This window comes from Saccostrea echinata, unplaced genomic scaffold, assembly GCF_033153115.1.
Source record: "Saccostrea echinata isolate AGI-Se365-2 ecotype Australia unplaced genomic scaffold, CSIRO_AGI_Sech_v1 ptg000012l, whole genome shotgun sequence".
Classification (NCBI taxonomy): domain Eukaryota; kingdom Metazoa; phylum Mollusca; class Bivalvia; order Ostreida; family Ostreidae; genus Saccostrea; species Saccostrea echinata.
Genome location: NW_026889761.1, coordinates 17,957,647 through 17,970,810, shown reverse-complemented (window position 1 = coordinate 17,970,810; position 13,164 = coordinate 17,957,647). Strand labels below are relative to the sequence as shown.

Sequence of the window (13,164 nt, the reverse complement as noted above, 5' to 3'; positions counted from 1 at the left end):
CACTTTTCAATTTTTATTCACAACTTAATTATTATCCGGAAAATCAAGACAATTTGCGTTCATATCTTACACACTCCCAGGTTGGGGAGTAACTATTGTAAACTCATTTTATATAATCATAAATTAATAATTATCCGACGACAAATGAAATTGAAAAAATAATAACAATTAAGACTTAGTTTAAAGCAAGTTCTTAAAATATTTTTACTCATGATTCTATACATGTTATCATTAAAGAAATATTTTTCTGAACTGATAATAAATAACATCTCATTCCCCATGTGCACTTTCTAACACAACCACAAATAGATTGACCGCTGCTGCGGCCGATAAAAAATGGGTCTGCTAACAACGGGCGCAATTAGCACTCATAGGAAATCCAACAGCTTTCTTGAAAACTTCATCACCAAACAATACATAATATTGTCAATCAAAAACTAAACCACCTTTTCAATATCAACGTCAGAGTACTTTGGTAAACAATCAAAATGCTTTTAACAAAATAATTTTGAAAATGAAAAATTTACAAGAAAAGTAAATTTACGAGTTCCATTTCTATTGAAAAAGTAGATGTTTATGATGTCAAAAACCTGGAATTTAATTTATCATGGGGAATGGTTGTATAACGTAATGAAAAGTAGGACTTGATATAATTGATTTTGGTTAACATTTGTGATTTCAAATTTTCTAAATAGTTCTTTGGAGTCTATTAGTTTCCAGGTCTGGTTAATACCACTTCTGAAATGTATTGTTATACAATACTTCTGAAGATTCTCCCTCATTGCTGTTAATATTTTGGTGAGGAATAAAGAAAGAGGCTTGGTAAACTTAAATTAAGTCTTTGTTTGTAAGGGTTTTTAAAAAGCATAGTTGATTTTCTTTAAAATATGGTTAACAATTGTGGAAACAGTTTTTGTATCTAACCCCGGTTAGCGCTCTTGATGAAAGTAAAATAATTCTGAAACCTTGTTGCACATTTAAAAGACACCATCAATCACTTTCCAAAAGACGTCTATATTTCAATATGCATAACAATGTGCTCCGAGGAAGCAAAAATTTAGATGGACTCTACCTTGAATGGTAAGAATGCATAAACATGTACTTGCAATGACATACAGTTTTGTATTACTTCCTATGTGGTAGATATATCTTCAGATGCACGCACTGTTTTTGAAAACAGGTAGCAAATTATAATGATATTGAAGATTTTGAATTTGAAAACTCTGCATTTTTTTATGTAATCAAAGCTGTTTAACTTTATAACTTCCGTTGATCACTTCTTTATGTCATGTATCATTCTAAGCATGTTTTCTATAAATTGCGCATATATTCTTCATATGTTGGTGGTGGCTCAGTCAGATCAATAGAATTATAATCCACAGGTGTAGCAACATTTTGATGAGGTGAATTATTTTCAAATTCTGTAGTCCTAGAACCAATTTCAGTTGGATTAGAAACATCGTCATACGACGGTAGTCCCAATCTTTGAGGATTTGAATTATTCTGTAATCTTGGATTCCTATAGTCGATTTCCGTGGGATCGGATCGATTACACTCATATGGTGGTGTGGGAATACTAGAATCATAAAGCGGTGGTTCAAGTCTTTGAGGATTAATTTCCATATCTGTAGTCCTTTGGTAATTTTCAGTTAGATCGGAATCATTGTTATCATACGGCGGTAGTCCAAATCTCTGAGAATGTGAAGTATTTTGAAATTCTCTATACCTATATTCAAATTCAGTTGGATCGGAAGAATTACGCTCATAAGGCGGGGGTGCACTTGGGTCTGGAAAATTACTATGATAAGGTGGGGGTCCAAGTCTTTGTGGATGTGACGTATTTTCAAAATCTGTAATCCTGTTGTCGATGTCTGTAATTCTCCGCGGCTGAAGTTCGAGATTTTCAAGTATATCTCTGCGAGTTGTTTCCTCGGTCTGTCCTAGTCTGTCATTACGATTCTCTTCGGAAACCCTTTCGAAATAACTATCATACTGCGGTGGTGCATATGGATCGGGAAAATTACGAATACACAGCGGTGGTGCAGTTGGAGCGGGAAAATTATCATCATATGACGTCGGTCGAAGTCTCTGTGGTTGTGAAGTATTTTCAGTAATATCTTCAGATTGCTCTTGTCTGGCATTACGATTCTCTTCGGAGGCAATTTCCAAGAGCTTTTTAAGTCCTAATGCTTTGCCATTTAACCGAAGTAGAATAATGCCCATGATGCTACAAATCATCATAATGACAGAAATTGACATCGCCAAAATGTTTGATATCATTTCTTCTCTTTCACTGGTTGGACAAGATTCGGGATTATAGGAATCTCGACCACAATATAAAACGAAGACAGCGGAGAAGGCAATACACGCAAGACTTGTTAACACGCTCACTCGGTTTATGTTATGATAAGCCTTCAGCTGTACAAAGTAAAAAGATCATCTTCTATGTATAATTAATATATGTTTTTATACATATGAATAATGATACCCTTTCCTTAACATGAAATTGGTAATGAAGGTTAATATATTACAAATATGACACATGACGCATGTTCTATCATAGTAAGGCGTGAAGTATCGTACTTGAAATTCCCAACCAGAAGTCCTGATAAGAATGTATCTTTACTGAACTATATGTGTAAGAGAAAAGATGCACATGAACCTTTTTTTACATTTACAGAAATACTTTTATGTATCTTGATATTTCCCAAAACCTTCTACAAAGATTTCAAGTAAAACAAAACTGTGAAAGGGAGCATTTTTTTTTAATTAAACAAACATTCAATTTTAAGTAAGCCTGGAAATACTTTGATTCGAAATCAAAAACTGATCACATTGTGTATTTCGATGTAGTCTTCCTTGCATATCAATATTAATTTGAAAGTAAACATGGCAACTCGAATTATAAAAATCAAAAACAAGCATAGGAAATTATAAATTGGTGCAATTTGAGGAGGTAGCTTTTTGAAAAAAAAAGTTAACAAACAAATAGACAAACAGAAAGACGAATGGAGAGTTTTACAATTGTACAAATGCATAAGCTCTTTTGATCTTCTACCAGTAAAGATGAAAATGACAAAAACAAAAACCATATCAAATAAGACTCACATGAAGAGAGGCACGTGGTGAAGGCACGTGTTCATATTCTACTTCCATCCAGGAGACTTTGAGTCCATGTATGGAACAGGCGAGGACCTAGAGTTATATTTTGATAGAAAATTTTTGATAAAAAATTTACAAATAAGGATGAAAATTGAAGAATCGGGATTAAATACGAGGGTTGTCCCAAAAGGTCGTAGACAATATTTATATCCAATATATACCAATACTAACCAAATTTAAGACAGACATAACATATTCAATGTTCTTTAAAACAGTGAATTCTTAAATTTATATCTTTCATAGTAATTATATTTTGACGATTTATAGGAGAGCCTAAATGGTCTGTCGGCGCACGAACAGAATTCGGAATAATTTACGTAGGTAGCTATTCCAATTACATTTGTTTCGTAATAAGTAAAACATCAAAGCATCAGAGACAGAGGATTTGTGTTATTATTTTTTAAACTGCTGATGGAATTGAGTTTGCTACAAATGACGTCCTAAACGCGTTAGCAGCGCAAGGGGGATCTAATAAAATTGTTTCATATGTGGTTTGTCCACTCTAGAAATGTGGAAAAAATACAGAAGTGACAATACGTACTACAGGGATAGTAGAGAAGTTATTTTAAAATGGTATAAGAGATTCAAGGACAATTTTCACCTCCGTACTGAAAATGGTTACGCCTATAGTAGAGTACCAATTGTTAAAGTCAGTCAATGAGAAAACCTTATGGACCACGATCAGCGTGACGTCAACCTTTGACTGTATATTCTCTGCTACCAACAATTTAAGGCGACCTTTCGTGGACTAAATTTTGAATCTGAAAAATAAACATGGACAATGGTGAATTTTGATGGGTCCCTCGGTCAATAGTGGTTTTCCACTTAAAAAAAATATTGAGATACTTTAAAGACGCATGTTAAGCACATAAGATAGTACTTAAAAATAATCATGACGTTATAAAAGACGTCAATTACGCTTGCTTTCGTGCACCGATTTACACTTGTATGCTCTTTTCATTTTTACAATATTTTCTTTTTAAATGCGGTATTATCATGAAACTTGAAATTCATGATCATGAAATGTTGCTTTTTTACGATGGCCGATATGAGCCGTCAAATTACATGTAAGAGTAACTCTATTATGTACGCAAAATTAATTGACTTTAGCAGTAATACCTGTATCATTTTGTACATGTACATCTTTGTCAATGACAAAACGCTTGTACTTGTAATATGAATTTGTACATGTACAAATCTTGAGACAAAATACATTTGAAACTACTTAACATTCCTCAGATTTATTGGGGAGATTATCTGTAAAATAGGACAGGGTTTAAAACAAAAACACATGTGTCTGGTTTTCTTCTCTTTTCTTCTTTTCTCGTCCCTTTTTTGTTGTTGTTAAATAAATGCTGTATTCCTAATTTTAATAATCATAAAACGCATGCAGCGAGATTATTTTTACTTTCACATACGTCGTCTGAGACCTCAACATTCAAATTTTTCCATCAAAGAATATTTTGTAAGTGTCTTTATTCAGATTCCTCTTGTTTTGGTTTGATTTTAATTTCCTTATCGACAACGCAATATTAAAATTCATTCGTAGGTCCCAAAATACTGGTTAAAGATTTCAGAGACAATGAAGCCGCATCTCTAGTATTTTCCTTCCCTTCAGATGAAAGATTGTCGCTTTATGATCTGCGTAAGTAAGAACTTTATTTTTCATTCTACTCTTTCCCTTGTTCCATTAATATTTTTTCTCCTTTATTTATTTTTCATTGGAACAAGGAAAATGATAGAATGAGGAAATGAATAAACTTCTTACTTAAAGATTCAGCTTCCTTTTTCTCTGGAATCTTTAGCTAGTATTTGAGGCCTAAGAATGAATTTCTATATTGCATTGTCGTGAAAGAGGTTTAAATCAAACAAAAACACGAGGAATCTGAATAAAGACACTTACAAAATATTCTTTGATGGAAAAATCTGAGAGTCGTGATCTCATACGACGTACGTGAATGTACAAACAGTCTTGCTCTTTTTAATATCATTAAAAATAAGATTTAACATCCCCCCCCCAAAAAAAAATTAAAAAAACACACGTGTTTTTGTTTAAAACCCTTTCTAAGTTTACAGATAATCTCCCCAATAAATCTGAGGAATGTTAAGTAGTTTCAAATGTATTTTGTCTCAAGATTTGTACATGTACAAATTCATATTACAAGTACAAGCGTTTTGTCATTGACAAAGATGTACATGTACAAAATGATACAGGTATTACTGCTAAAGTCAATTAATTCTGCGTACATAATAGAGTTACTCTTACATGTAATTTGACGGCTCATATTGTCCATCGTACCTTTTACTATATGACAAGGAAAGAAATTAAATTTAGAAAACAAAACCTAAATTGTTTTCCCTGTCTACGAATTTTTTGGACAACCCTCGTAAATAAATTTAACAGCCCATAAAGAAACTGATATTGTATTTATATGTATAGTTAATTAGATTTTGAAAAAAACTACTGATATTATAAAAAAAACCCATCTGTTTATACAAGTATTTACATTTGCTGTGCTTTTTTTTTTTTTTACTAAATCAACTTTGCAATAGATTTATATAGTCACGCGTAGAAATATACACGAGTTAAAGTTACAATGAGGCGGCCGAGGTGTAATTAAAAAACATATAGGGCGTGGCGACAAAATATTGAGAGTAATTTTTGCTGGTTTTGAATATATAAAATGTAAATATAGGGTTTTTTTCCCAGTTTTTAAGTGTGATTGGAATAAAACACAAGGATATGCAGAGAGGCATATTTTTCATGAAGCGCTTATGCGCTTCACTAAATGATATGTTGATACTGTGTGCAGTTTATTCATGCAATTACTTTCACGTGATTTACTTCTCATTAATATTTATAAGATCATGCATAAACTCGTAATTCCATTTCTTTAAATTTTTATTTTAAAATCTGCAAGCCCGGTTCATTTTGTTGTTTCTTCAAGCCTCGGTCATGGTTATATGGGTAATATATTGTGTTATGAACAGTTGACAACTCGTGATACAGTTAAGAAGTAGTTCAAATCGATGCAAAAATTGCCGTTTTCAAACTAAAAAATCGGTCGTAACTCTTCACAAAATGATAAATAATCTATATTTTGTAAAAATAGGCTGCACCTAATAATCGGCGGAAGAATTCTGTCAACTTGCAAGATACACTTACATCATCAAAAATGATTTTAAAAAAAAACACCAGTTCTGTGCTCTTTCCTTCAATAATAAAACAATAAACTCTCGCTTCGAATTTTCAAATCAGAAAAAGTTGTGACAACTTACACTTTGCTATTAACAATCTTGTCATTTTTGGTAGAAGATTTTAAGAAAAATCAAACCATCGCCGGAAGAACTTTATCCGAAATGGTAAGTATATAAAAATTTGCAAATTGTTGTATTTTTGCCATATTTATAACCTTTATGGAATCTGCCGACATTACAGCTCCAATATGACCAATATGCAAATGAGCAGAATGAACACCATTTCTCCATATGATATGCCTACATGATTTACTCAGAAAAATGGATAAATCTCAGATTTTGATTGTAACGGTTAGAGAATTATTTTCAACTCAGTGCAAGAGTATACAAATTTAAATATAAAACAAGAGGGTGAAAATAAAATGTTCTATGGTAGCAAATTTCATGCGAAATCATAATTTCTATATTTATACTGAAAAAAAGAAAACTGTCCTTTTTGCAATCCTTTTTCTGTCATTTTGATAAAATCAAAGGTAGACAGAACAAGACGCAGAACTAATCATACTTGTGTTTGGGATACATGTAATATTTATACTTGTGTTTGGGGTACATGTAATATTTATAGAAAATTACGAATACCATTCTCATATAGAATTTAAAAAAAAAGAATACCAATGCTCCCGACCATATTGGAGCTCCAGAAGTAAGGGGAAATTCCATGTCTCCTCTGTGGGTGAGTACCACAATACCCACCGGAATGTTACAAAAGGAAACTATGATCGAAGCAATGGAGAGTATCCGCAACTTTTTCAGTGCTCTTCTTCTTTTCTGTACAGTTTCAACTGTTCGGAAGAAAATTTCAATTAATTCATTTAAAAGCACAAATATATCCAAAGAAAAGCAGAATTGTTCAATATGTATAGAGTTTCGTTACCCATTGTCATAAATTTACTTTATAATTTAAACTTGGTATTACATTTAACTTAAGACTTATATTATACTTAGGTTATATGTGATCAAGCATTAAATATAGAATATATATATTTGCTTATCGTTGTCATTTGAAGTAGGAGTATTCACAAGAGACCCATGTGTCAATGCATACATCCTAAAGACTTTATCAAACTTTAAAATATTTAAAAATCTCTAAAACGTCTCCAAGAGAACAAAATTTAGCATAATGAAATGTAGTTAAGAATTTTTCCAGCTTATATTTTTAAAGAAAAATTCACTTTTCTGTCTTTATCGGGGATGACAATCGAAATGGAATTGTCAATCGGTTAATCGCAAGACGTTTCGATCGAATAACAGGTTAATCATATCAATATATATAATTTCTCGACAAATATTTTAGAAGGTTTCTATTTGGATGCACAAGAAGACTTATAACACTTTAGCAATATTCTGTAATCCTTGATCAGAACACTATATGCATTCTATTTTAAGGACGCTCTGCAAAAAAAAAAAAAAAAAAAAAAAAAAAAAAAAAAAAAAAAAAAAATTAATTACCTTGTCAGTGGTCATTTGCAAAATTATTTTGTCAGAAAACATTCTGATTGTACGCACAGGTACTCCTTAGTTGATATTAAACAGATGATTGAGTTTTTGATTGACAATATTTATGTAGTTTTGGGAGATCAAAACTATAGTTTACAACTAAGCTACAGATACAAAAAAAAAAAAAAAAAAAAAAAAAAAAAGATTCTCTGTTTATTTTAGTTTCTTGATTATGATAGTCAACTCTTACTTTGCTTAATGAATGAGAATTATAGTTTACTAATGATAATGTATATTTTTCAACCAAAACTATCATTTATATTTATTTATAGGCAGATTAACTTGGTTAAGCATTCGTAAACTACAGTTTTTGACCCTTAAATATATTTTTAAAAATGACATCCATAGATAATAAATAAACAACAGCTTACTCTTTGCTTTATGTTGGACATAATGACTTTCCTTATAAAATTCATTATATTTAACTTTAAATTAAATCCGATGAATGTGACCTTGTTTAACCAAGTTATGGTCATGGTTGATGCTAAAAAAATATTATGCTGTGTCAGGAGTGCAACAGAAAAAAATATAAAGTTGCCAAAGAAACACTTGATTAAATAAAAAAATCTGTATCTCAATTGAGTAAAAAAAGACTTCAAAGTGTAAAACAAAATCTGATATACAATTTAAGAATGTGATGTGACTCATCAGCAGCATTAATGAGAGTCAAATATCTATGCATGATGGTTAGCTCCCCAACTTGGAAAAACTTTTATCAATATATGATTTTTTGCTTTCTATTTTAGAAAAAAGACAAAAAGGACATTTTTATCAAATAAATCTATTAATTTCAGTATCTATCTGAGTTTCAGATCCATCTTCTACGGTCAGGAGGGCAACGCATTTTTTTAAGTTCAATGATGAAATGACTTCTATTCATACTTAGTATTCTTTGATCAATAAACGTCTATTTGAATAGTTAAGTACATAATTATTGACGGTTTAATTAGTGAAATCTGTCTCTTTTTCAATTTTATCAATCCACATGTGCTTTTATCTTTAATTTTTTTTAATGAAATAACAAAAACCACTGAAAAATTGTAATAAAATTCAAATAGTTCAACCGCAAATTCAATAAACAACGGAACATGCTCTGCTGTAATTAATCCTTTACAATATTTCTACTTTAAAGTCTCACATGCTCTTGGTGATCAGGAGTGCAACAGAAATGTTAGAATTATCGATGATAAATAAGAATAAATATTTACAAAAAATGATGAGTAGAATTTTCTGGTTGACCTCAACAGCTAACAGTGTTTGTCCCACGAAGTAATATGTCCTATAAAATATACTTTTATCTACTAAATATATTTTAACTAAGTTTTTAACATTTATAAGGAATAATTCAAGATATTAAGCCAAGTTTAAACATTTTTTTAACCATGAAGTATGGACTATAAATATTACACAGTTTTGTAAGAACTTGATATTGCCTTAACTTAATGAATTTTTGTGTTCTATGGTTTTGATTTTAAATTTTACTGCAGTCGAGAGTGGGATAACTGTTTTAATCATCAATGACCTTCATCTAGATCTCTATTAACTAAAAAATAAATTACAGAAGATGTTTGATATTATATTTATAGTTGAAATCATGTCTATCAACAAATTACAGACATTTTTGGACATTTTACATTCAGTTCACAGAATAATTTTCATCACTAATCAATTAAAAAAAAATTATCAAATAAGCAAATAATCATATTTTAAAATCAAGAAAATTTGTAAAACTTGTCGTAAATGATAAGAAATATCAAAACGACGAACTGCTTTACAAAATTTGAATGAGTTATTGTGTTCATGATTTTTAATGTTTAATGAAAAGCATATCAGATGTCAGGAGTGCAACAAAATTTAAAATAGAATAACTTCTAAATCTATTATTTTTTGTTAGAAAACTAATCAAAATTCTTTTTTTTGGGGGGGGGGGGGACTAGATTTGAAGAATTGACCAAATGGACAAAAATATAAATTTTGGGGAATTTATTGTATCATATTTCTTTCATTTCAAAACTTTCAAACTAGAATTGAAATAATTAATGAGCAAGAAAACATCAAAAAAAAAAACCTTTTTTTCATATATAAAAAAGAAGAAATTCAATTATGGTTTGGAGCCAATCATTACTTCCCTGACAAGTCTGAAGGATTAAAAACTATATTTTCTTTTGATTATGTATTTCAGGAAGTCTTTTAGGATGAAGTAATATTTTCTTTTTTCAAATGAAGTTCTACAAATAAAAATTCTGAAAATCTTTTTATGCAAATGTCTATCGTCACTTCAGAAATTTTAACTGGTGTGTATAACAGTATGACGTTATAATTGAAAACTATGCTAAGTTGATTTTTTTTAAAAAAAAAAAAATCAATTTGCCAGTCATAGCTTTTGGAATCACCCAAAAGTGCAGCTGGGAATGATAATGTATACGTATATATTTATATCATCTTTGTGTTGCATAATCATTGACAGTATGAGGGGTAAAATGTGTTTGATTTGAACACATTCTATTATGTAATAAAACATAAATGGATTGGGCAGCAGGCTATGCTTATATAAACCATCTCCATGATTGTTATTCAAACCATCAAATATTCTAGATAAAATCTACCTGTTGAATCTAGCCTTTGTATTCTATAATATTACTTAATTTGCATAGTTTATTTTACTATTTGTATTGTATGACTTTTTTAATTTGTTTAATACAATTATTTGATATGTATGTTATAAATTTCTATTTGTTTTCTGTAATTTTATTTTATATTCGATAATTCACATTGAATAATTTTAATTCCGTTTGTATTCTATTATGTTTCAATTCGGATTGTATGTGAATTATATACTATATTCTATACTATATGTGATATTTCTAATTATAAAATACAAATTTTTTATCAAATATAAAGGGAATTTATTCGATATTACTAAATACAGAATACAATGAATGTGGTCAACTATTAGTTCGATAACCAAATGGCGTTTAGACAGAGAAAAAAATTCAGCATATGTATTTCTTAGTTAACAAAAGTGTTAATTGTATCATCAAAAGAAGAGACCTCACCTTGTAAAGATCAAATGTACTGGTTCTAACAAAGCTTATGATCCAATTGAAAACAAAATGTAATAATTCTTACCTGATACGCTGTTTGCAACACTGTCACGATATAATCCGTTAACGGTGTACACCATGACTTTCAAATCGGTGCTAAATTTTAAACAATATCGAGTTTAAATGAAGAACCATTCCTCTTCATACGGACTTCATCAAAATAATACTTCTGTTTACAAAACGTGAAACCATTGTGCATTTAAAAACAAGAACGTACGCACTCACACCTGTTGTGTAAGCCATTCATGAATGCGCTTTGTTCGTAACAACATCCTGTTAAAGATGTCATCAATGCTATTTCGAAATTCTACATTCTTGTTCATCAAGCAGAACGATCATTACTTTACGTTTAAAATAAAGAATCATCTTGAAAGTCATCGAAGAGTTGAAAACGGTCTTTTTTAATGTTCTGAATGCAAGTTTTCTTTTTCTTTATATAAGTGATACCACATTTTAATTAATAGATGTCATATATGAACTGTGATGATAATTATTGTAAAAGCTTCAGATTATGATTTTACTTCAGGAAACAAGAAAAACAATAAGTGTATCAAATATTTATAAATTAATATAAAACAATTTAAAATGTGCAAATTATCTGAATTCTTTTTCAAATCCCTGTAAAATTGCATTTTCACCCTCTGAAGTCACATTTGTCTAAATGACAAATAAGATCTTTTCTGGCTGGCTTTCCTACACTCATGCTATTTGAATGGTTGCTATAAGAATTAATGTTACTTCACAAAAGCTGTCACTTATGCAACTTAAATGACTGTCATAAGACGTAATGTTCCTTCACAAACATTATGTTAATCAATTTATTTATAAAATCGTTACTCATATTACAGAGTTACCCAAGAAATTGACAGATTCTACAGATGATGGATCACGGATTTTGGATTTACCCAAAAATGCTTCTACGTATACTATTCTCACGTTGCATGCGAGTGTACATTTGGAGTTTCGCATTGTAAAGTAAATAAATGTGCTTTTCTCACAATTCTGGGGTAAAATTTAAAGTATAATTGTAAATTGAAAGTTAAAATGTTTAGGATTTAATTGACAACTGCTCTTTATTTATTATCTAAAATCATATTCTTTAAGTTGCATGATGAGTCAAAACCATGTGTTTCTTTTAAGAAATTTAAATCACAAAACAAAAGATTTCTGTGAAATATGAATATAGCGAAGTTTTGACAACTTAACTGCACTGTAAAGCAAGAAAAAACTGCAAAATATAAGTGCCAGAAAAACAAATGTTGTATTTATCGGTTTGTTTTTATCGTCAATGTCAACGATGTCAAGGTCACGCGTCCTTTATTTTTAGCGTGAAACTTGTAAACAACATTGAATTGGGGCAAGCAGAAGTAAGGAATAAGTTATGACCATCTTTTTTGAATATTGTATCAAAATTCTCAGTCATCCGACATTTATATCTATGGAATTGAAACCATGGTAAATTCTTCAATTTTTCAGCGCATGCGTAAAATAAAGTGGAAGAAGTGAAGCAATATTTTTGTGATGGGTTATACAAAGATTTTTTTTTTTACTTTTATTTGTCTCCATTAAACTAGATTTTTTAGGTTCTGAAACCTGTAATTTTCTGAAACCTAATATCTTCAAGAACTGAACCAAATTTGCATGTGTCATGCAAAAATTCTACTGTTGTCAATTTTCGCGTTTGTCCGTCACAGTGTCAATTTAAAAGAATTCATTAATAATTCCACAATGAATTTCACCAAAGAGGCTAAAATATAAATCCCCGTTAAGATAACCAAAGACATAGATTATAAGCAGTTGTGTATTATCTAATGAATTTGATATTCATTACGTTAAGATACACACTGCGGTCTTGGCAAGAACTCCGAATACGGAATCCTGTCACAATCCGTTCAGGTTGTGATCTCTCTGACATCCAGCGAGCTCGGAAAGGATACTAGTTGTACTTTGTCTGTACTACAATGAAATATATGGAGATAACGAACAGTATTCAAGCCCAAAAGTCCATTATACAATACAAAATAGGAGCAGAGCAAACACGGACCTCCAAACATCAGAGGTGGGATCAGGTGCCATGGAGGAGTGAGCATCCCCTGCCGACCGGTCACACCCGTCGTGTGCTCCTTGTCATGATCGGGAAATA

General features: G+C 30.6%; 1 protein-coding gene across 1 annotated transcript; it reads right to left on the bottom strand.

The window, feature by feature from the left end:
- On the bottom strand, nucleotides 1-11,211 carry LOC133186050 (uncharacterized). The gene is made up of 4 exons (XM_061321329.1): nucleotides 11,047-11,211; nucleotides 7,033-7,202; nucleotides 3,109-3,195; nucleotides 1-2,418 (listed from the first exon to the last, which is right to left on the bottom strand). The coding sequence occupies exons 1-4, from the start codon at nucleotides 11,099-11,101 to the stop codon at nucleotides 1,312-1,314; spliced, it is 1,419 nt and encodes a 472-aa protein (XP_061177313.1). The 5' UTR covers nucleotides 11,102-11,211; the 3' UTR covers nucleotides 1-1,311.
- Nucleotides 11,212-13,164: the final 1,953 nt, after the last annotated feature.

Bases quoted from the DNA above. Each gene is read 5' to 3' on its own strand.
- LOC133186050 (XM_061321329.1), bottom strand. From the start codon at position 11,101: ATGGTGTACACCGTTAACGGATTATATCGTGACAGTGTTGCAAACAGC. The intron at 7,203-11,046 runs GTAAGAATTATT...TCTTCCGAACAG, and splicing joins TGTTGCAAACAGCGTATCAG to TTGAAACTGTACAGAAAAGA. The intron at 3,196-7,032 runs GTATTCTTTTTT...ATATAACTCTAG, and splicing joins CAATATGGTCGGGAGCATTG to GTCCTCGCCTGTTCCATACA.